This window comes from Centroberyx gerrardi, chromosome 24 (assembly GCF_048128805.1).
Source record: "Centroberyx gerrardi isolate f3 chromosome 24, fCenGer3.hap1.cur.20231027, whole genome shotgun sequence".
Taxonomy (NCBI): Eukaryota; Metazoa; Chordata; class Actinopteri; order Beryciformes; family Berycidae; genus Centroberyx; species Centroberyx gerrardi.
Window position 1 is genome coordinate 3,138,183 of NC_136020.1, and position 23,497 is coordinate 3,161,679.

General features: G+C 41.3%; 2 protein-coding genes across 3 annotated transcripts in view; one reads left to right on the forward strand and one right to left on the reverse strand.

The window, feature by feature from the left end:
* c4h11orf98 (chromosome 4 C11orf98 homolog) overlaps positions 1-23,497 on the forward strand; it is a 289,475-nt gene that overhangs the window by 21,299 nt on the left and 244,679 nt on the right. The window lies entirely within an intron of this gene.
* kiaa0930 overlaps positions 3,339-23,497 on the reverse strand; it is a 28,230-nt gene continuing 8,071 nt past the window's right edge. The window contains exons 2-10 of one of the 2 annotated variants that reach the window (XM_071915796.2): positions 15,404-15,552; positions 9,168-9,272; positions 8,641-8,718; positions 8,384-8,485; positions 7,124-7,264; positions 6,810-6,998; positions 5,101-5,260; positions 4,366-4,521; positions 3,339-3,525 (exon numbers count right to left, since the gene is read on the reverse strand). In XM_071915796.2, the coding sequence (XP_071771897.1) occupies positions 3,485-3,525; positions 4,366-4,521; positions 5,101-5,260; positions 6,810-6,998; positions 7,124-7,264; positions 8,384-8,485; positions 8,641-8,718; positions 9,168-9,272; positions 15,404-15,552 (1,121 nt within the window). In that variant the 3' untranslated portion in view covers positions 3,339-3,484. The remainder of the gene's footprint in view (positions 3,526-4,365; positions 4,522-5,100; positions 5,261-6,809; positions 6,999-7,123; positions 7,265-8,383; positions 8,486-8,640; positions 8,719-9,167; positions 9,273-15,403; positions 15,553-23,497) is intronic. The other variant, XM_071915797.2, reaches the window with a different exon arrangement.

Genomic DNA, 23,497 nt, shown 5'->3' on the forward strand with positions numbered 1-23,497 from the left:
ATCACTTCCTGTGCGGCAGAGGATTTTTCCCAGGAAAGAGCTACCAGACACTGGGTGTTTAGAACAGCAAATCTCTATAAATGAAACAAAAATCTAGATATCAATGGTACACTTCTTGCTAAAAACTGGTTACAACTTAAATGTCTTTCTTTCTTCAGTTTGATACTAGTTACTATGATGTATGATATGACTTTACGCCATAAAGATGTTAGCCTGAGTTTACTCTTCACTAGGAGTCTACCAATTGGAGAAAAAACAACAAATTGCATTTTTTCTGGTAATGTGTATTTCAATAAATAAATACAGGAAAATGTACATACAATTTGGAAATTATGCAACAGAAGTATGGACTTAACATGCACATTACTTGTGTCTGTATACAAAAAGCAGTGATTAAAGCATTGGAAACTGATGTAACGTGTCAAAAAAAAAAAGGTTTGACAAAGTCCTAAAAGTTAAGAAATAAACACAAACCAACAGTTTTCAAAACATTTCTAAAAGCATTTTACAGTGTAAAACTGTCCTTTTGCTCATATCAAATGGTAGTTAAAGCAGTCTTCACTATTCAACAGAGTGGATACATTCAGCCATAAAACTATACCGCATTAACACTGAAGAGAAAACAGTGGCTCCCATCTCCGTCACCTTCCGCTCAAAAAGCGTCCGAGTCTAAACTGAAAAGTGCCCTCTGTGTGTGTGTGTGTGTGTGTTTGCGAGGACTATCAACTAGATGCATACATACATATAACATGGAGAACACTGCTGACTGACCTTGATCGGGAATGGCTTCATCTCTGAGTGCAGTTCTGAGGGCAAATCAACAATATGAACAATAACGCACAACAACAGCGGATCAGCAAGTTGAAGTTTTGGCTTCAGTCTTCATACATTACAGGAATACAGCAGGTTTTTGGTAGGCGGTCCTGTAGGTCAACTTAGCTGTTAAGTGATGAGAACATTGACACCAAAATCATCCACGTGTGCCCAGTAAATCATCGCTTTGGTGGTCAGTGCTACCATGATAGTAGGACTCTAGTATCATCTCATAACTGAGAAAATAAGAACTTGTAGCAGCTCTAAAGCTAAATGGTAAGTAATGTTAAATGATATAAGGCCAAGTCTGGCAGTTTTGTAGTGGAGACTGGTAAAATTTACACAAAATGATATAAAAATTGCATACTGTTTTGAACCAGCAGGGACTACTTTTCCTGTGTCCCTAGGAAGTAAAGGTGGTGTGAGATGGGAGACTGTGTACAGCAAAAAATCTCAACACAGCGGATGAATATGTGGCTCACCTGAAATAGTTCCAAAAACAAACCTGGTTACATCAACGATTTTGACTTAATGCTAATTCATTTTAAAAAATTGTGAATCTACAGGCCAAAACCCCAACGACTTTTCATTACTAAAATATCTATCTTCTTACTTTGTCACCTACTATCACTCAACAGTGTGTATGCTAAAGAGTTAGCACCAGAGCCACCTTCACCGCCTGTGGAAACAGGGAAAGTAGTCCCTGGTTGTTCAAAACTGTACATTATTTTGATATATTACATTTCATATAAATTTTACCAAACTCCTACACAAAACTGCCAAACGTAGCTGCATGTCATTTAAGATTATTTACCATTTAGCTTTATAGCTGCTACAAGGGTGCTAATGGGCTACTATCACTCAACATAGTGTATGCTAAAGTGTTAGCATGGAGCCTGCTATCATTAAACATAGTGTATGCTAATGATCTACTGGGGACACATGGATGAATTTAGTGTCTATGTTCTCATCACTTAACAGCCAAGCTGACCTATGGGGCAATCTCCCAAAAAAGTGTTGCATTGCTTTAATGTCACTGTGCATACAGAATGGAACAGTTTCTTTGGAAGCCATGGCTGGTTGAGAGCAATGCCCACCGTTCTTATAAAGGATGAGAATCAAGATGGAAAGAGCATTTACAAGTCTGGATAAACGATAGAACCTAAATGGTGAGAAAGCAAACAGGTCAACATTGAAATCACATACATAGTCAGATCTTAAGGCTTCAGGGACCACAGAGGAAAAGGGGATCACTTTACTTCTAACATAAACACCTTGTATCCCTGCACAAAAACCCTATGGCTATAGGTTTGGGACAGATGTGGGTCAAATAATGCTTGAAAATATAGATTTTTTACAGTTTGATTTAGCTTTCTTAGGTGCCAGAGGGGTGGGGCTTGCCTCATAAAATAATACAATGAGAGCCAGATTAACTTGATTGACAGCTTGACATGTTAAACCCCACCCATCTTGCACTCCAAGGAGGATAAAACAAACACTCTCAGAAATATTTACAACTGATATTTGACCCAGGTCTGGTTTGGGGTCATGTTCACTCATCCACACTTAGGAGAAACTTGTCTAAAGTAAAGCTTTTTTTTAATTCTGGTTTCCCTATTAGCTTTATCATTAACTTCAATACGTTTTCAAGTCACTTCCAGTTTGCAAATCGTCATTTTAAAAAGTGAAAGTTGGATTAGTTTGCTTTGTGTTTCACTTTGTGGTGGAAAGCTACAGGATAAGTTATATGATATATGATGCCAGTATTTAATACACAGCGGGGCCAAGTTAGCTCAATATGCAAATGTTGTTGTGTCTCTCTGGTTGGGGTCAAATCCATTAGGAGATGGTTTAAAAATCAAAAACCTTTTATTTTCTGAAGGAAGTGTACTCTTTCTAGTGTGTACTGTGATGCACCTTCATTCCCAGGCCATTTGAAATACGTTAAAAACAGCCACTCCCTATTTTTAATGCGTGAGGAGCGATGGATTTGACCCAACCTTGACCTCGGCTGCCTATTTTGCTAATACACCTTGTACTACGCCTAGATATAGGATCGAGAATGCAGTAGTCTACTGTCTTTTTCCTCTCGCACAAAAGTATAATACACGCTTGTGTGTTTTTACTGAAACGAGTTCGACACAGAATCCTTTTTACCTCACATCTTCGCAGATAGAAAACAAAAAACACATCCACGACGAAACGAACGAAAAACGGGGGGAAAGCTTCATGTAATCGTTTTAAAAGCGGAACCTTTCTCAAGGCTTATCAGTGAATCGTTAAGCAGCAAGATATTTACAAGAAAACAGACACATTCTTCATCCTTTTCCTTCCTGGTCAGAGTTCAGCCAATGCCTATTCACGCCGAGGGTCGTGCGATCCTGACAGCCAGCTGTGTGCCAGGGGCCCCCCCCCCCCGTTTCCACGGAGACGACCTTTCACCTGCTAATCCTCAACACGCAGGAACTTAAAAGAAGGAAGAGGCACTTCTTGAATGGCTGGTTTGTTTGTTGTCCCCCAAAAGGTTTTTACAGTAGTCCTCTCCCCCTGTCAGGTAAAGCAGACGTTTGGTTGGTTTTTCCTCTGTCTCGACACCGGGTGGCGCTGTTGTCTCAGTGGCCTGATGCAGGTAGGCACTTGGTAGTGATGCTCTGAGGGAGTCGGGGCTCTGCTATGTCATCAGGATGGGCTTCTGCCTCACCTCCAGGATATCTGAGCAAGAAAATAGAAGCTTTACTACAAGAAGAACTCTTTAAAACTCTTTAATCAAATAAGATAACAGGGTATGTGCAGGTTTCAGAAAGCCAAATTCAACACTTTTTAAGCTTTTTAATGCTGCCTGGAATTGGATTTAAGACCAATTTAATATTCTGTTTCAAGAACACATTAAGTGAAAATATATGAATGAAAGTTATGGGAAACATAACATGGGTTACAGTATTATGATGCTGTGTGAATAACAGCAGTAAAACATACTGAGACAAACGAAAATGAATGAAAATATGTATGATGTGAAAATATACACACCACATTTTTCTTTATTTTTACTATTTTCCACATTTTAGAATAATAGTTAAGACATCAAAACTATGAAATAACACAAATGGAATTATGCAGTGACCAAAAAGGTGTTAAACAAAACTATCTTATATTTTAGATTCTTTGCCTTGATGGAAAGGCAAAGGCTTTGGAAAGAAATTCATACATAGGATCAACTTCACTATTTATATTTGTCAAAGAAACTAATTTCAAGCATATAAGCACAAGCCTTTAGATCAAAAGAATCAAAAACATAGTACATTCAATCAGGTGTGTCCAAATGTTTGACTGGTAGTGTACTAAAAACTGTAATATATTCAGTATGAAATAAGTGAAAAACTCTAAAAATGAAAGACATATGCAAAACATAACACTACAGAAGGTTATGAGGTCATACATGCGTACAAACGTGTCTAGACGTGCAATGTGTGTTATAAAAGAAAACAATTCGTCTTATAAAATGTATTGAATTTACAGATGTCAATAAGTGACCGTGTGACGTTGACCTCTGACCTGTGGTGATGCGGTGAAGCGGCAGGGTGACGTAGGTGAGGTGGGAGTAGAGCAGGAAGTATTCCTCCGTCCGGTTGAGCTTGAGCCAGGAGCCGACCAGCGATCGGCCCGTACCGGACAGGGAGCGGGAGCGCAGGTTGGTGGTGTTGTGGAGATCTGGCAGAACACAAACACACACTGCTTTCACCTTTGTCGACATGTTTATCAGGAGGGTGATTGGTTTCAAACATCGAGATCTTTAAGTTTGTCAATTGCAACATATTTTAAAGCTGCACTGGGAAAGATTTTATGTAAAAATCCACCTGTATTATCTGAGTCTTTATGAGTCTTTTGGACTCAATGCAATCGTTTGGCTTCAGAACACTTTTTTATTATTATTATGCTGCACAAGCTGTTTGCAGTAATTTTATGGGGGGTTTTTTTGTGCCCTTTTTGTAACTCTGAAGTAGCGTTTCTCAGCCACTTCAGTTGTTTTGAAGTCGTTGATTCCTTTTACAACTTGTTACCTACAGAATTTATTTATCAGCAGTTGTAAATCCTCTTATTAACATTTTGAATTGACCCTGGTAAACCCTGTTTGGCCAGAGAATATAAAAAACAGCTCATAGCCAGCATCTAATGCAAGGAATGTACATAGACTGTAAAATACATTCCCACCAAGTCCTGTAAAGTGACTCATTTGTAAAATTGCAGAAATTGCAGAAATTCCATGAACAGTGGGAAGTCTGCCTCTACCTTCATCTTCCTCCTCCCTGAAGAACTCTTCACTGTCGTTTGCCGAGTGCGACTTCTTCATCTCGGCGATCCGGTTGCGGGGCACCTTACGCCGTAGAGACGGGGAGAAGAACGAGGGCCGGTTCCTCTCCGGTGTTGGAGGTGTGCTGAAGGAGGTCACCTGAGAGAAGACACAAAGTAATCAACCTCAAACACTACGGATGGAACCATACATTCAGTCAATGGTTTGGAGCTCTAAACGATACTGCGGTTCACGGTTCAATATTATCATGTTATTTTGAGCAAAATCTGAATGAAGACAATCTCTTTTTATTTCTGAGGGAAAACGAAACAAAAGTGCAAACCATAAACGGTTTCTGTAAATTACATTTAAAACTATTGAAGACCTTTTCAGTGCCAGTTCAAATAAAATTAAAGACCAATTTCATCCCAAAATAAGCCTGAAGAGTGAAAAAACAAAGTCACTTGAGCTGCCTAATGTCCTGTCATAATCACCATGATATATTATACATTACCAGTTATGCTAATGAGCTTATTAATTAAGCTAATTAATGCAAACACTTCTATGTCAACATACTTGTCTCCACATAACAAATGGGTATTCCATATCTTACAGCATTAAGGCATTTATACTAGTTTCAAGAGAATGATTTTGATGATGATGATGATGATGATGATGATGATGATGATGATGATGATGATGATGATGATGATGTAATGATATTGACAGCTGATGTTATAACTTCACTTATTACATTCTTATTCTTACGGCGCTGTTACATTACCATAAATACTATTATTACGTCATCAGTTACAATCAAATGTGTTACACTCTTATTAAGGAATAATGTAATGTTAATGTAATGCTGTGATGTTATTACATTATCTGGCAATTTATTACAATAACAGCTTTCCACATTAACATTTGCTACAGGCCCAAATGGTAACTCCAATGACATAAACACTAACCCTCTCTATAATACTAAGCCAGTTTTCTATGCTGGTGCTCACCCTAGTTACACAGCAAGGTATAGTTACATCAGACACTGCGTATTGGTAAATATGGGTTCTGTCCTCCTGCTCTCCAACACCAGCCCCCATGTAGAATCAACAAAAAAAGCCTAATTTCAGACTCAAAACTCTTCTGAGGCCAGCATCAGTCCAATAGCTAAAAGAAGTGTGTGTGCACAGCAGACACATAGTCCCACATCTGGAAGACAGACCGACTAAATCATGTATAATGCAGTCCAGCAACATGTATTATTGATGATGACCTGATTTCCTCCATACACACACACACACACACACAACACATTCACTTTTCTGCTAGTTATAGTCGGCTTAGTATCTGCTGTGGGTTTCTGTTCTGCTTCTGAACCCCTGTAGCCGGCCACAGACAGACATGAGGAACTGAGTGGCTCCAAACTCCAGGTCAGTTGACATGTTGGTTATGAAAACTACCTGTCTGCACGCTGACAAACAGGAATCATGGTGTCGTTGCTTCATGAATTCAGGGTATCTGCAGGACTTTTACATAAAATCTTTCCTAGTGCAGCTTTAAGATCCAGAAGGTTTGCACAAGTTCACAGTCACAGAATGAATAATCTGTGGTTTCTACATCCTCAGTACAATTATGGCAATTGTTGAAATCCAAGTGACATGGTTTAGAAGTAGCGTGAGTGTATGCCTCTGTGTGTGTGTGTCCTCACCCTCTCGTGCATGGGTGAGTCCTGGTCCTCCTCGGTCCCGCAGGGGGACGTGTCGCCTGTCGGCACCCTGCTGACGGCCATCTCGGCGTGGCCTTTCCCCTGCGGACCCTTCATCCTCACAAACTCCATGTTGTTGTACTTGTAGAAACCAAAGGACATCCTCTGGGCCATCTTGGCAGCTACACTCACCTATAGCACACATATTACAAAAGCTTAAATTAGAACAAAATGATGGGACTTGACTTTGTAAGTAATCTAGGTGTTTTTTTAGCCAAGAAGTTCACAGCTGCTGGGCTGAGGTTGGAGCTCCTCACCCGGTTGTCGTAGACCTTCTTGAGGGCTTCGTAGCGGATGGAGCCTTGGAAGATGACGCCCTGGAATGTGTTGCTCTTGTCACTGGCCACCAACTCCACACACACCATCTCCCCCTCGCCCACCGTCATATCACTGAAGACCTGCACACATACACATACATTTACTATAGCCTACTTGTGAGGACCTTCATTGACAGCATTCATTCCCTAACTCCTAACCCTAACCCTGCTTAACCTTAACCCCTAACCTAAACCTAATTGTAATCTTAACCCTAAACCCAATTTCTAACCCTAAACTACCCCTTAAAGAAGTGAGAACTGGCAAAATGTCTTCACTTTGGAGGATTTTCCTCATCTTTCTATCCTTGCAAAAACATTTGGACATAGAAATACAATACAAATACTATCAATTTGCTGGTAGATACCCAGCTGACATGGAGTTTATTTAGCTTAGTATACTCCCACCAGGAACAACACAAAGCTGTTCTCCCTCACTTGTGAACAACCAAAAACTTTCATTGATTTCCTCCCTGGAGAGAAATTACTTAAAACTGTTTTTTTTCCCCTCCAGCTGACCTATAAAGACAGGTGTTAGTGCAGGAGCTTGTTTTTAAATGGAGTGAAAAAGCATGAAGTCACACTTCATTACGTTGGCGGCGTCAAGTCGATCAGCTCGCCTACCGTGAGCCCCACTGCACATCACTTTAGTCAATCAGCTCCTCTGGCATCTCACTGGAGAGAGCAATGGGTTCATTCAAAAAGACAAGACCGTTTTTGCATCTTTACACTGGTTACCTGTTAGTTTTTGAATTGATTTTACTGATTACCTCTAAGGCAGAGATGGGTCTGGCACCAATCTATATCACAGCCCTTTTAACCCCAAAAGAGGCAGTTTTATTGGCTGCTCTGAGGTCTAGATTAAAAACAAGAAGTTCCTATTGGCTGTTCCAAAATCTAGATCAAAAACAAGAGGTTCCTGTCGGCTGCTCTGAGGTCTAGATTAAAAACAAGAGGTTCCCATTGGCTGTTCCAAAGTCTAGATTCAAAACTAGAGGTTCCCATTGGCTGTTCCAAAATCTAGAATAAAAGCAAGTGGTTCTTATTGGTAGTTCCGAAGCCTTAAAAACAAGAGGCATTCGGTTCTCGGTTCATCAGGGCTGCTATGCCCCAACTTAGCCACTTCATGCGTCTTGAGCTGATCAGATAGCTATATTAGTAGTTGCACTAATAGTAGTATGCTAGGACAATAGGTGCAGTTACCTCCTCAAAGTTGTCGATCATGAAGAAGATATTTGGGTAGCTCATCTTGGACTCTTCCCCTTTGCTATCCATGGCATGTTTGCTGGGAGATGCAAACACTTCCTGAGAGACGGGGGACAAGAACAAGAGTTAAAGACAACTTAATTAATGACCGCTGTGATAAATGAGGTCTGAAACGTGCTAATTGGAGTGTTGTACTAATCTAATGACAGTGTCTCTGGCTAGCTGAAGAGCTCAGTGGACTCCAGTTTTCCTACCTGACACTTCTTCTTGTGGATGTGGATGTCTCCTGCATCTGAGCGTGTGCAGACGGCACAAGTCACCACATAGTCCAACTGAAAGACAGCAGTTTCAGGTCAGTGTGGGTATCAGTACTCCTTGGTATACAAAGCCTATCTATGAATCTATGCATCCATCTGTTAGTCCAGGCAAAATAGGCCAGAAATAGGCCAAATCGTTCAGATTTGCGCAAACACACTAAAATTGGGACTTGTGTACAGTTCGATATCTTGAACATTTTCAGAATTCCAATTATGGCACATCTGTTCATGGCACCAAACTGTACAGACATACCAATGTTAACGATTCATGTACATTTCGCCTGGACTAGCATATACATTATGTATCTCTCTATTACTTTTGCTACTGCAACAACCTAATTTCCCATGGGGATCAATTAAGTTTCATCTTATCTATTCATCCATTCACCCATTGACCCATCCACTCAATTTAGTATGGAAACAGTACATGGGAGTAGGCAATTGAAAAAGGCAGTGAATCTGACCTTCTGTAAGATGAGGTTCAGGTAGACGCTCTCCTCCCAGTCGATGTCAGGGTCACCGAGGCCAGGCAGCTTCTTGGAGTCCCTTCTGTAAACCTCCACCTCCACCTGAAACACAGCAGACAGACTCCGTCATCAACATTATCATCATTATGCTTTTGTCATACACAATATGCTTAAAAATATATAGCACTGCTTTAGGGTATTTTGGTGCTCTCCTTCCACATCGAGGTTGCATTTGGACGTGCTATCGAGATTAACATCATCCTCGTCATCTAGAAGCCTTTCCATCCTCTTGATTTGAGGGTTCATGTCCATGTATTCAGGGCATGTGTGATCTGATCCTTACTGGACCCAAGGACATTTTTCTCAGCTTCAAATTTTATCTCAGTGATCATAAATACTGGTGATATATATCTCTATGCTGACGACACAGTTCTCTACTGTGGAAACCTGCAGCTCACCTTCACTTCTCTACAAAAAGCTCTAGTCTCAAACTTTAGTTCAGTCTCATACTTGTGCTGAATGCTCATAAAACTAAATATATGTTGTCCTCCAAAGCCAGAAATATTAATTACAGTGACTTGCAGATCAGAACTCTTAATGCTTAGTGCTCATATTGAGAGTCAATATGAATAACTTGAAGTTATACTATACAATTTCTGCACATTGGTGGCCCCAAATGAAGGAATTTAATACCAGAAACCCTGTAAGGTGACGTCAGTAAACTTTACTAACCCGGCCAATCTGTGATGCTGTATACCGGAAGGGATGAGAGAGGCAAAAGCAGCTGGGGATTTAGTGCCTTGCTCAAGGGCAGAGGGGAGGGGAGAGTGTTACTCAGTCACTTTCCCTACCCACTTTTTCCCAGTCTGTCTGGGGATTTGAACCGATGGCCTTTGAGGCACTTCTCTAACGTCTAGCTGTCACCAACCCATATAGTCTGGAAAGAGAGGGGCCCGTCTCTAAGTATTAGACAAAGGTTGAATGAAATGAAATGAAATGACCTCTGAGGGTCCCACAGCAGGGGGTTACAGGTCGAGAGGGGGTGTGTGGGTCCGCCGGCTGAGAGCTCATGCTGCTCAGTGAGGCAAAACGGCGTCACTGTCTTGCAATGGGCGAATTTCGTTTCCATTTCCCAGACCTGACGTGCTCTACGGAACAATAAATGGGTTCCTGTCTGAGGAGGTTCAGTGTAGAGATTCTCTCCCTCCATCTCCCTCAAACCTTCTAAACAGACCTGATGAAGGTCTCTGTCAACCTCTCTCTGAAGGGAGATGGGTGGTCTTGACATGTCAGGCTTCACATCACTCAAAAACCATTTAGAGCACAGGAGCGGTTGCCATGGTTACATTATGGAACGTGTGTGTGTGTGTCTGTAGGTAGGGAATACCCCCAGAGGGCAGAAGTGAATTAGTGTCTTTCTCAAAGACAACAAAGGGACAGTAGCTTAACGCACAGTCAAATGCCACAAAGAGAAACAGTATTAGGTAGAGTAACAACAATAAGAAAGAGGATGTATGTAAGAGGAACGTGGCACATACACCCTCCAAAACTACTGTGAACAACACCCTTCAAATTCAGGTTTTGATCAAAGTAGTGACTCATTTTCAGTTGAAGTGAAAACCACACTATTCAGTCAATACAGGAAGTGGATTTTCTTTTGCTATCTTTTGCCGTCTGTAAAACATTACTGGGAAAGAAATCTCTCATTATGTGAATCGCTTAATCCAAATTCTAATCTTAACCCTGAAGCCAAGTCTTAATTCTAAACTAACCTTAAACCGTTAAGGTTGGAAGAAGAACAGGAACACACACATACAGCTTCTCACCAAATCTGCACTCCAATCTATCTAATCTGGGGTTTTGGCTCGATGTTTTCTGACTGCTGTCACTTGTGTGCGTTTTAATAAGTCTGAGTACAATGAGGCAGACATAGAGATGACAGTAAACCCAACCTGGCCAAAGAACGATGCTTTGTAACCACGGCAACCCAGGGATAGGGGGGACAGAGATGTAGGATAAGCTACAAAAGGCAGACAGAGACTCAGTCCAGCCAAGCATTATAAAATATGAAATTACGGGATGCAAGACGAACTCTGCCCTGCTCTCCTGGCCATTTGGAACTACGCTCTCATTATCTGGACATTCAGTCCTTTGTCAGTAATATGACTACAAAACCATATGAAACAACTCTTTACATTGACATTTATGTATGCACATTTAAATTATGTTTACATTTACAGCATATTTGCGGGTCCTTAAAAAGTCTTCAATTATCTATAATCGTTAATTTTTTCACCATGTTATGCAGGTTTACGTTTGATACTGCTCATTTATAGTTTCAGAACATTCATTCACTATGTTCAATGGGAAATGTCGTCCACACTTTTGTTTTCTTCATTTTGGATGTTAAATCCAACTCCATTTAGCATTATAAAGGCCTCAAAAAGTCTGAAATTTGGCTTTATGAAACCTGCAGATACCCTGATTTATAGACAATTATGTGGAGTTTGTTCAAAAAGAATGTGTCACATTTAGAAAACTACCTCAAAGTAGCAGCAGAAACCGACTCAACAACAGATGTGTCACAGCCAGCTCTGTGTGTGTGTGGAGTGCGTTTGAGTTATGTAGCTTCTGTATGGCGTCTGGCTGGCAGTACAGTTGGTGTCTGCCTGGAGCAATGACAAACTGGTGAAAGCCTTGGCTGATGGGAAAATTGATCGCCTCTACGGTGTTGCCAGTGCCATTTATCTCATCTAGTGGTATTGTGCTTGGCCTTTGTGTCAAGCCGCTCATCTCCCATCCTCACAGATAGGAAGTGGGAAACGACAACGCCGGTCTAGCGTACAAATATGACATTGTGCTGCTCTTATCCACATGACAAATGAGCATGAGTGACTGATGTAATATTTCCCTGCTTGATTCCAGCTGTCCCACCAAGCTGTCTGACTAGACGGTGCAAAGTGGGGAGCTTGCTGATGGTGTTTGGTGCACAACTTGGTGACTGAAGTAAGCAGGTCCGCTCTGTTACAGTTAGCATAGATGACCTTTTTCAGATCAATACTAGGATAAAAATGGCTTTGGCTGATCATCTTAATGTAGTTGGGTGGACCAAAAAGAACTGTTTCTGATTTGGTGTCAGTAAGTTGTTAAAGATGTAATAAGCAAAATTTTCTGACCACTAGAGGGCGAAGGAAACCGCAAACACATTTGTAAATAACACACAGCAAAGCCACTGCACTACGGAGGCCTACGAAGGACATATATTGCAAAGCACCATGCATAAAGGCTAAGAGCTAAGCTAACCGTACCTACGGAGAAGTGTCGCCAAAGAGGTAGCACACATTAGTTTATAGGGTTTGATATCGCTTATTGCAGGTTTAAGATTCTGGGACATCCAACAACTTATACAAGACTACTAGTGTTATTAGATTTTACAGGCATATATATGTTCAGTCTTTATTCAGGTTTTTAAATTGAATTCCAGGTCTTAAAAGGGTCTTAAACAGTTTTAAATTTGGATTTCTGAAACCTGCAAATACCTTGGAATAAGATGGAAGCCAAAATGGATCCTTTTGACCTCCCTCACTGAGCTTTCTGACTAAGCGATGTTTCAGTGGATGGTGCTCAGAAACCCATGCCTCCTCCACCTCGGCAGCTCTCCATTCAACCAGTGCAGCGCTGCATGCTGGGAGAACAGGACTGATGAAGAAAAGAAGAGACTGATGATGGCTGAGGGCAGGAGCGGGTGCCTTGCTCATCAGTTTGTGCCCGCGAGGAGGCAAACCTTCACTTCCACTCCATGTGACAGCAGCATTTTACTGCACTAAAATTCACCAAGGAACACAACAGAGGCTCCTATTGGTGTTAGATTGCCAATTACAAAATCCTAAAATCTGAAAACATCCAAATCTAAATATCTAAAAATCTAGACTAACAAACTCTTACTCTACAAAAGCTACCCAACTCTCCAGAGACTCTTGTATATCCTATTGACCACTTTAAAATCAGAATGCTTTGTGTTTTCCTCCTGCTTACATCCCCTTCCATGCTTGATTTAATAAAATGTAAACTAGGCGTGAAGGACATTTTAATGAGAGCAGTGAATAACAACTAAGGCCACTTAAGCAGGTCAACGGGGAAAACCGTGAGAATTTTTCATGCATGCTGGTATCTGATATCCACCTAGGACCTGAATGCAGAAAATAACCATTATATAATTACCATATCCCAAAATAAGATCAATACTGTATCTCTCTCTTTTCAGCTTTACATCTGCAGCATACTGTAGATATAAAATTCAATAAATAGATACGGTGTAACTGCAGAACTGTGTGTGTAGATGCATATTTTAATGGAAAGCTGTGTTCACACATAAAACACACTCATTGTTCCTCCTCCATGGCTGACCTAAGCTGAGTCTGAGCATGGTGTACTGACCCCAGGGTTATGCTTGTCCATTCAAATGTTCCTCACATCAAAATAAGGGTAACAACACCAAGCACAAATGCAAAAGAAAAAAAGAGAGTTCCTTCTGTGAATGCACTGATGTTAAATGCAGATGCAGAATGCAAATGCACATTCGAAGAGATGCACGTCCTATTATTTACTCAGGGAGAGACACAGAGAGAGACAGTGAGGTGTGTGGAAGAGGTCACAAAGAAATTAAAAATGACTTTCTCCACCTTGTTACTAATTCCCCATATGATAATATTTAAATGTGCTTTAAATGTAGTTTATCAGAAATACATTTAAAGCAGAAATATAAAGAGTTTCTGGTGTTTTCTTTTGTAATTCTAATCAATGTACATTGTCCATTTATATGATAACAGTAAAAGACACTGGAAAAGGCATAGCCTGACTTCATGTGAAAAATGATACATCACACCATTGCCCGTGTGATCTTGCTGTCATAGTGGATCTCGTGCCAAAATCAATCTTCTGTAACTTTGGCTGCATCTACCAAGGTGGTAGATTATCTACAGCGGCGACTGCGTCTTATTTATTCCATTACCATCCAAACACAAAGTCAGATAAAATGTGGGCTCAGAGCTACAGTACATCAAGAAATAAACTGTGGTTCACCTCTAATTCCTTTGTATTCTACAGCCTACCCACTGGGCTGCAGTCCCTGGCCTGTATCCATCTCTGTGGCAAAATGAATGCTCTAGTCAGGAGTGTGTCTGGCTCATACACCACCTACAAGTCATTTCTCTTTACTAGCCACCGGCCCAACCCAGTAACCCAGTTAATTGGCCTTAAATCTCTAATGATATGGGAGAACACTTCTGTAACACAGGTTCCTTGGACCAGTGTTACGGACATGTCCCATTTACACCTGGTATTAAAAATGGGATCTTTGTCTGGATAACTCATAAGGAAAGGATAAGGAAAAGAACGCATGTTAATGCAAGGTGTAAACGCACACAGCGCGCATTGCAATTGGAATGGGATTGGATCTGCCAGACCACCAGGAGGTAGGACTACCCAGAGGTAGTCTGGCTCGCACTGCGATCGGATCTCAGCCAGACTCAGCCAGGTGTAAATGCAATCCGTACGGTGTGATCACACTGGTGAGAAAGTACCGCCCAGGGGGTAAAAACGTCACGACTCTAGCTCCCACCAGCCATCGCTCCTTTCCCTCGGAGTCACTGTAGTAGTGGAGTCACAGCAGCTGCCAAGTTTACATACAGTATTGCTGCGAAAATGACCAGTCGCCTTTTCTGTTGCCTCCTACGAAAGAGTCATCCGCCTCAAATGAAAATTAAATCCAGGCTGTACAGTATTACGTACAATAAAGTCAATAGAAAGTTTTTCTTTTGATAAAAAACTGTTTATTCTGTGCATTTTATCAGCACATCAGTGTTGATAGAATGCACAAAATCTGTGTCTGACAGTTCATTCATTCATTCATTGATTTTCCTTACCACCTATTCCTATTAAGGGTAATGGGGGGGCTGGAGTCTATCCCAGCATGCATTGAGACACTCTGAACAGGTCACCAGTGCATCACATGGCTATCACATATAGACAGACACTCACATTCATGTGCATGAGCAATTTAGAGTCTCTAATCCAGCTGAGAGGAAACCAGGAGAACACAGGGAGAACATGGAAACTCTAGGAATCAAACCCTCGACCTTGTGTCTATGAAGCCACAGTGTTAAACATTAAGACTGCAACGCCCTCTGACGCACTTGAACAACCATAAAACATTTCAGGCCATTTCTCTTCACCTTTTTGCCTTCGGTGTTGTCCGCGCTGACGTAGGAGAGCTTCCTCCGTACGTAGAACAGCATGTCGTCCTGCCGAGGAGCCCACTTCTCCATGAAGTAGGTGGAGAACATCCAGGTCCAGAACACAATGCGGTCATCCTTAAAACAACCTGCAAAAACACAGTACCACAGTTAAATACAGGTAAACATGTCGTCCCCCACAAATGATGCAGGCAGCCCTTTGGCATCAACCCACCAAGTTTCATCAAAATTGGACCGGTAGTTTATCAGTTATGGCCCTTCAAAGTTTAAAATTTTGACCTTTAATTGGTATATTTTATTTAAATGCAAAAACAAACAAAATGACAAGTTTTGTCAAAGTTTTTTGGTGTTTGATGTTTGACATTTAATTATAGCGCCCCCATCAGGTCATCAGTGTAATGTTTTTTTTAAATGCCAGAACACAGCGTCAAAACGCATCATCCTTCCAAGTTTCATCAAAATCAACTCTGAACTATCACATTTGAGTCAAAATTTTTAATCTATTGGCCCCCATTGACCCCAAGTCTTTAGACTGGATAATAACAGATGACTTTCTACTTTTATCATACACTCAGCTGACCTCTAAATATTACACTGTCTTCTTCCTCAGTTGCCCAGATAGCACAAGCACAACGGTAGGACAGGTTTAACAGTCTGAGACTGAGATCAGTACTGAAGGCTGTGTTGTGATTGGGGGGCTTCTCCTGCCCTACACCTGAGAGAAGCAGCTGTGTGATGGGAAGTCTCACTTAATGCCATGTCATCCTCTGCCTGGTTGCTAGGCAACAGTTGCCGGGCGGCATGTGCCTGGCCTGTAAAAGGTAGCACCCTGAGGTGCTGTAGTGCAGGTGGCCGCTGCTGTCGCCAGCGTAACATGAGCAAATAGTGTGTAGAGCGTCGCAGAGAGTGGAAAAAAAAAAGACAATCTGATCTGAAGATGGCATTCTCACAAACATGCATGACACACACACACACACACACTACTTTCAATTCATATGGCTTCATACACGGCAAACAAATCAAGGGCATCCGTTTCTGTTGGGCCAGACTGCTAGGTAATCCCCAACCAATGCCTCGAAATGAAACATTGATTTACTCATTCAATATGGCTGTTGCTAGGCAGTTTATGTGCGTGTGTGCATGTGTGTGTACTCTCCCCAGCGATATTATATTAATTGGTTGTTGCAGAGTGTCTCTATTTTTATATTTTTACAGTGTTACATCACTATTCAAACTTAAAAAATGTATTTGAGAGCGTGCTTGAAAGACTGAAAGTCTTTCAATTTCATCTAGTAATATATGCATAATTGATCATTTTATTGCCCTTAGGTGTATGGTATTACTTCCGACGTAAACGATAGCCAAATCTAGAATAACGAAACAATAAATTGCAATATAGTGCAATACACTGCAGGATCAAATTGCAATAGTTAGTGCATTGCAATACCCTTTCAGTATGTTCATGTGTGTGAAAATCCTTCACTTCCACTGACTTTCCAGACACACTGACCCCAATGACTGATGACAGTCTATTTCTATGCACAAACAGATGAGCTGAAGCCCTTTGTTAATAAAAATAACTCGCCTATGGACACTTTCATCATTTGAAAACACAAAACACAAAGTCGAAAGATACATATTGGAAGATGGTTTGTCCTGGTGAGACTGTATTAATGCACATAACAATACTTCAGCTGAGCTCATTCGATATTCTGCACGGCGGCCTAGAGCCGAGGGAGCCGAGCAGTGGCAGGCTTTTTGAAGCGGGAGGGTGGGGGGGGGGGTGACCTCGCCTCCTGGGTGACATCAAAGCTAACCGCTGCCTCTGATGTCACCTCTTTTCCTGTGTCTGCAGGAGCTGGGTGTCTCTAAGCATTTGTTCAGACAGGAAGCTTTACTTGCACGAGTTTGAAGGCTCAACTTGGAGAAATAAACAGCGAAACGGGCTTGATGACATGAAGGCAGGTTCGATGACACCACTTGACACCAGACCAGCCATCATGATTAGCGGTTCTGGTTGACATCTTTCTTGATGAGACAGTGCGGATCAAACTGAAAACTCTGCTTCATCATTATATTTTTTTATTCTGTCATGCTGCATTTTAATGCTTTTGCTCCAGGCTTGGCAGCAGCTATGTGTGACTGACAGCTAAAAATGACCAAGTAGAGCTAAGATTGACAAACGTATGGCTAAGCCTGACCAAGTACACCTAGGAGTGACAAAGGTGGCAGAAGATGTCCTAAAAAGCCTTATGTACCAATGGCAGCCCTGCAGGAGGGTCCTTTGCTAATATTGTGGGGAAACAATGATGAAGAAAAAGAATAAAAAAAGAATAAAAATAGTACTGGATCACTAGAATTTGAAGGGAACCGTCACATGCTATGGACAAAATCCTCATAAACGGAGATAAATGTTTGCTTTAATTGCACAATGACAACGTAAACATTGTGCATTGGCATTTCATTTAATTTCACGCGGAGTGATTGTATTAGGCTTAACTTAATATGGGGTTGTGAGGCTTAACCTTGTTTGCTTTGATCTACCCCAGCTTTAATTTCATTGTGAAAACTCCTGAGCTATAATGGAAGAAGGTCATCTTGTTGAGATGGATTTGCATTGAATGAATTCCACAGAAACCACTTATTGGTTTAATTGACAAAAAATACAAGGACAACCTTTTCTCTTCTTCCCAAAAATCCCTTCTTGGGATCTTGGACCTTCAGAGGTCCCACTACTAAGACTTACTTAAAAAATAACTTATCTAATTGCAAGAATAAACCTTTTTGCTCTGTCTTCTTCTGTCTGACATTTTTCTACCAAAAATACAGTCCTACTGTGAAAAAGCTAATGTTAGCTAGCTAAAATGTGGCTATAACTTTGGGCAAATATTTAAATTAAAGCACAGCATTACAATGTGTGTGTTTGATTCTTCGAAAATAAAACATCTTGAGGACAAAATTGGCAGAACATAATGGTAACATTAGCCTACATTTGTTAGCTAGCATGAAGCTAACGCATCACATTAGCATCAGTGCTCCGTCTGTAGTTCCAAGTGCAAATTTTCTTTTACTTATGACATGTAGCAAGGAAAGTTGTAAAGTTACATTATTTAGCTAGCTAACAAGCTTCTTTACCCCACAGGATCTTGGAAAAACAGCACACGGAAGAAGACTTCAAACAGAAAAATCAAGATTTATTCTTGCAATTAGGTAAGTTTTCAGTAAGCTGCCTTCTGCTACTATTATCTGATAAGTCTGATAAGTCATCTGCTATCAAGACCTAATAATTATGATAAAAAAGTACCAAGAATATTTAATTGTTCATTCAAAGGTTAATTACATTTTCTAAATATCACTTTGAATTTTGACTCCATCGTTGGCCATTCTCTACCCAGTTAATGAATTTGTTTGTCAGTGATGTGTGATGTGGGTTGAAGCTGACAATGGCCCAGAGACAAAGACATAACAAAGGCATAGAGGCTAAATCTCACTGTGCTGCTGATTGTTTCATGCCAGACTGCTGCATGCTGCCACATAAAGACATACATGAATACACAAGCTGAGCACAGCCTGGAACGACTGCTATGCCCATGCAAAAAAACACGGGTTCAATGAGATCGGAATAAAAAGCATATTTTTGATTGATGTTTAATGGTAGCACAGCAACCATTTCAATGGGGTTCAATTTGGCAGCGTTTAGTACACAGGCATTTCTGTGTAAAAGCTCTTTGTGGGGTTGTGAAGCCTCTCCCATATACATGAAAGATTTGTGCAGGAGGGGATGGAAACACTTCAGTAGTCTATATATCGGACCACCTCCAGTGAAGCAGACCTGGCGTCCAGGAAGCTGCCTCGTCAACATTTTACCTCTTAGATCTTAAGATCTTGGGGCATAATCTGATGAACCCAGCCTAGCCTTGAGGCTCACGGCAGAAACGGAGGCAGTACACAACAGATATATCACAAGACTACACACCATGGGCATTTGTATGCTGTATTTTATGATGTATTTTTTGAGCTTACCACCAATATCCGACCAATAATATAAATGTAACTGATGGGCGGAGGGAAACCACTTACAACATCATGAAATTTTATGACCATCTCTGTGTGTAATGCATTTCGTTAAACAACCCATGACATCATACAAGTAAATGCCTGTTTTGCTACTCTCTATGGCCGATTGATATAACACAACAGTGATTCAACCTATATCCAGTCCATGAAAGCTTTTACATTCGCTGTTCTAAATACCCGCTGTCTGGTAGCTCTTTCCTGGGAAAAATCTCTCTGGCACACAGGAAGTCTGACAGACATTTTTGGTCTGTTTGGAATAAACAGAAGAAGAACTGGGTAGTTAGCATGAGCAGCGATAGCCACCATGGCTGAACAGACAAAGAACAGAGCGCCACCTACAGAAATTCAAACTTCATCAACAGAAAATCCAAGGAAAAAGACGTCACAGTACTGGACACACTGTTTGATTGACAAAGTAAAATAAACTAGGCTCATGATGATTACCACTTTAATTTTTTCAAAACCCTTGTGGCTAATGTGGGTGGAGTGGAGTGCTGGTCAGGAGGCAGGCGCAAAGATGTTTGCTGCTCCCAATTAATCCTTTCCTAATACAGTATATTCCTGACTCAGTAGATGTGATGAACTCTTGAACTGAGCCAGTGGACCAAAGACAACAAACAAGCAGCCTGATAAGGCTGCAAAGACTGCCGGGCTCTCAATAGCCAGGAGATATGGACATATAGAGATACAGATAAGACATATTATTCAGTTAAATCTGGAGCAGATAAGGAGAAGCACCAGTTTGCTTGGTTCATTGGTTGGTTTGGTGTGTGTTTGATAAATTACATAAGACTCTTAGCAGGGTCCCTGTTGGTCACAGAATTTATGGAATATCACAAAATTTAGGTCAGGTAAAGCCACTGCATTTAATAAGTTCTCTGGGGAAGTCAGGGAATATCAGGGAATTTTACAAATGGGTCACTTTACAGGAATACAACCAAATGTATTTTACAACTTGTTTCACACATTCATTGCAATCGATGGTGCTTTTCAGCCCAACCGGAATGGAAACCAGACCGCCAACCCATTTAGAACTTTTCTGAGCTGAAAACAACATTAGCAAATAAGGATGAAATATATTTTTTAAGTCATGGAAGCAGTTTGACTTTGTTATGGAATGTTCTGGAAACGTTTTTTTTACATCAGGGAAATTCAACAAGTTTGTCGGCTGAGAAGAGTTGGCCATGGCTGAACTTTTCACAGTCATTCAGCCATCCACACCAATCTGATTTGCATGCTTCCTTGTTTCCCATACCAATGTGATTTCATGTCATGAACTGCAACTTCTGTTTGAAAGACTACAGGAGTAAAGGTCTCAAACACGGTGCTTGGAGAACAGTTGCATCCATTGTTGGGGTTAATGGTAAGCTCTGAAGTGATTTTCTGTATATTTAATGTTCTGTATATAATGTGATTTGCTTGTTTAAAACTTTGTAGCTGCTGACCACTACATAGATGCAATCGGAGCCTCTCACACCGTACTCAATCAGTCAGAGTAGAGTGACCCAACAGCCAAGTGGCTCAAAGTGTGAACGCCCTGTCAGGCCACAGTTAACAGGTTGCTGTGGAGAAGGTGTTCACGCTCCACACTACACCATTCTCTCTTTAGGCTGACAGCCAACTCTCTCCTCAGACTAAGACCCACCAACCACTGCTTTGGTTGTAGAGAACAGAAGAAGAAATGACCTCTGGCCTCCCTCCAGTGAGACTTGGCGTGGATCATCTTCCTTGAGTGAATTTGGCCAGGAAGGGAGAGAAGCCATGATGGAGGGCTTCCAGAAAGTTGTAGCGGTGCTGGGCTGGACAGCTCTCAATAGTGCTAGAAGACGCTGCCCCACTCAGAGGGAATCCTTCTCTTGGTCACTTTGTTTACTAAGCTACAAGTGATCTTGAAAAAGTTAATATTGCTACATGTTGCAATTTAACATCAATAAATCATTACCATAATAATTTTGAGACATTAATATAATAATTACCTTACATAAACGACCATTGCTGTAAAGATTGACAGCCTCTACTGGCCTCTATACTGCAATTTACATTGTGTGCCACCAAGTCGAATTTGGTGGGAAATCTGTTCAATTGCTTTAAGGCACAAAACAGGAAGAGGGCGCCGTTCTTCCTGCACAACCGGAGCTAAAGCTTTCAGAGTTTCTGGCAACGGAAGATGGTGGAAGGACAGTTTTTCTTTCTCCTCTAAACAAACACACCCAGAGTGAACTAGGGAGGGGGGGCAAGAAGCAACAGGGTTTATGGGAAATACGGTCTTAATATTGAGAAACACTAGCACTACGAATACCATTAGTGAGATAGAGGCTACCAATTGTCTCAACCTTGGCTCATTTGTAATTATAATAAGGCATCACAACTAATATGGCAATGATATATTGATGTTTAAAAATACTAGGCCTACATATAGCACCTTGAAAATCTTCAAAAGCTTAATCCAAAGGTTATCACACAGCCTGGGCACAAAGAAGCAGAACAGCAGTACAGAGTGTATTTGGGAACAGAGATAGACAGGGAAGAGGGATGAGCCAATAGCACAGAATGACAGATCGCCATCTATCAATTATGGAGAAAGCATGGGGGTACAGCCGTCAGAGCCTACACCCGGTCTGATCCTAATGTATGTAATACGAAGAGAGGATAGGCAGAACAATGAAAACGGGGCAGAGTGCCAGGAAAGAAATGTACTATTGTATTTTGCTTTCCACCAAGGGCAACGCTGTGCAGAGATAGGGATGCTTCCTGAAATACTAGGACAATGCCGGGACTCGCAGTTGGAGCTCATTAAATTGAGAAAGTGAAATGCAATGCGTCAGACAAATTAATGGACCCTTGGTAAGAGAGAGAGGGACAGATGGGAGGGTGGAGGGTTGAAGTGAATGCGTAACTGATTCAAAAGTAACTGGGTGAATGAGTGAACAAGTATGTGAGTGAGTGCGTGAAAAGAAGTGTATTTCAGGTTGGATCAAAAATTTTAAAGTTGCTTTGTAGCAACTCCCCAAACTCCTTCAGAGACAAAAAGGACAGCGTCCCCGCAGACCTTATTGACTGAAATGAATATGGAGACAGAATTCAGAAGCCCAGGAGTTAGCTGCGGATCAATATCTCCATCAGATCTGAGCCAGGCAAGGGTCCCGCTAAGTCATCACTGGAGGGTTGGTGTCCTTGTCCTGTCCTGCCCTCCTCCTCCTCCTCCATCTTCTCCTTCCTGTATTTGGACTCAGTATGGGGACTTGACTGTGAGGCTGCTGACAGCAGCGTACTGCAGTCAGCGATCCGTCTATTGGGCTAAAAAAGGTGAGCTCACCGGTTTCTGGCACTTTCAGAAGCACATTCAGCAGAGTTGGCAGACGAGGATCCAGTGTACTACGACTTGTGTTGTGGAACAGGAAGACAGTAGGGAACACAGCACAACATACAAGGTCTGTACTGTAGTAATACTGTAATATATGCTTTGTCGGATACGAAGAAACATGGTATTCCATTTGAAAATGTGTCTGAATGTGATTTCCCTGTTATTCCAGCCTGTAAAACCACCACTAAGTACACAAACCTGAAATTAGAGAGTGAACTTTAAGTTGCTCTTTCTGGGCAAAGCTATAGTCATTACTACTGCACTACAAAAACAAAGTTACCGATAATCCAATCAGTCTCAAAAGCCAAAACTCATTCTATGCCTTGAATAAGTAAATCCAAACATTTCCAAGCCAATGAATTAAAGAAGACGTTTGTGGCCTGGCCTGGGAAGTGTGCGATGTGGACATGAAATATTTACCCAGGGAGCTGCATGGTGGAGATCAGATGGGAAGACGAAGACTCTGTGGCCTTTGGAAGACGAACACCCACCACCAGGTTAAACACTATCCACCAGAAACGGAGCAACGAATGGCACAAGCATGCCAAGCCGATTTACTACCCACGCATAGACCTAGATTCCAGTATTAGCCGTGGAAAAGAAAGAAGAAAGAAGGATGAAGTGTTTTAAAG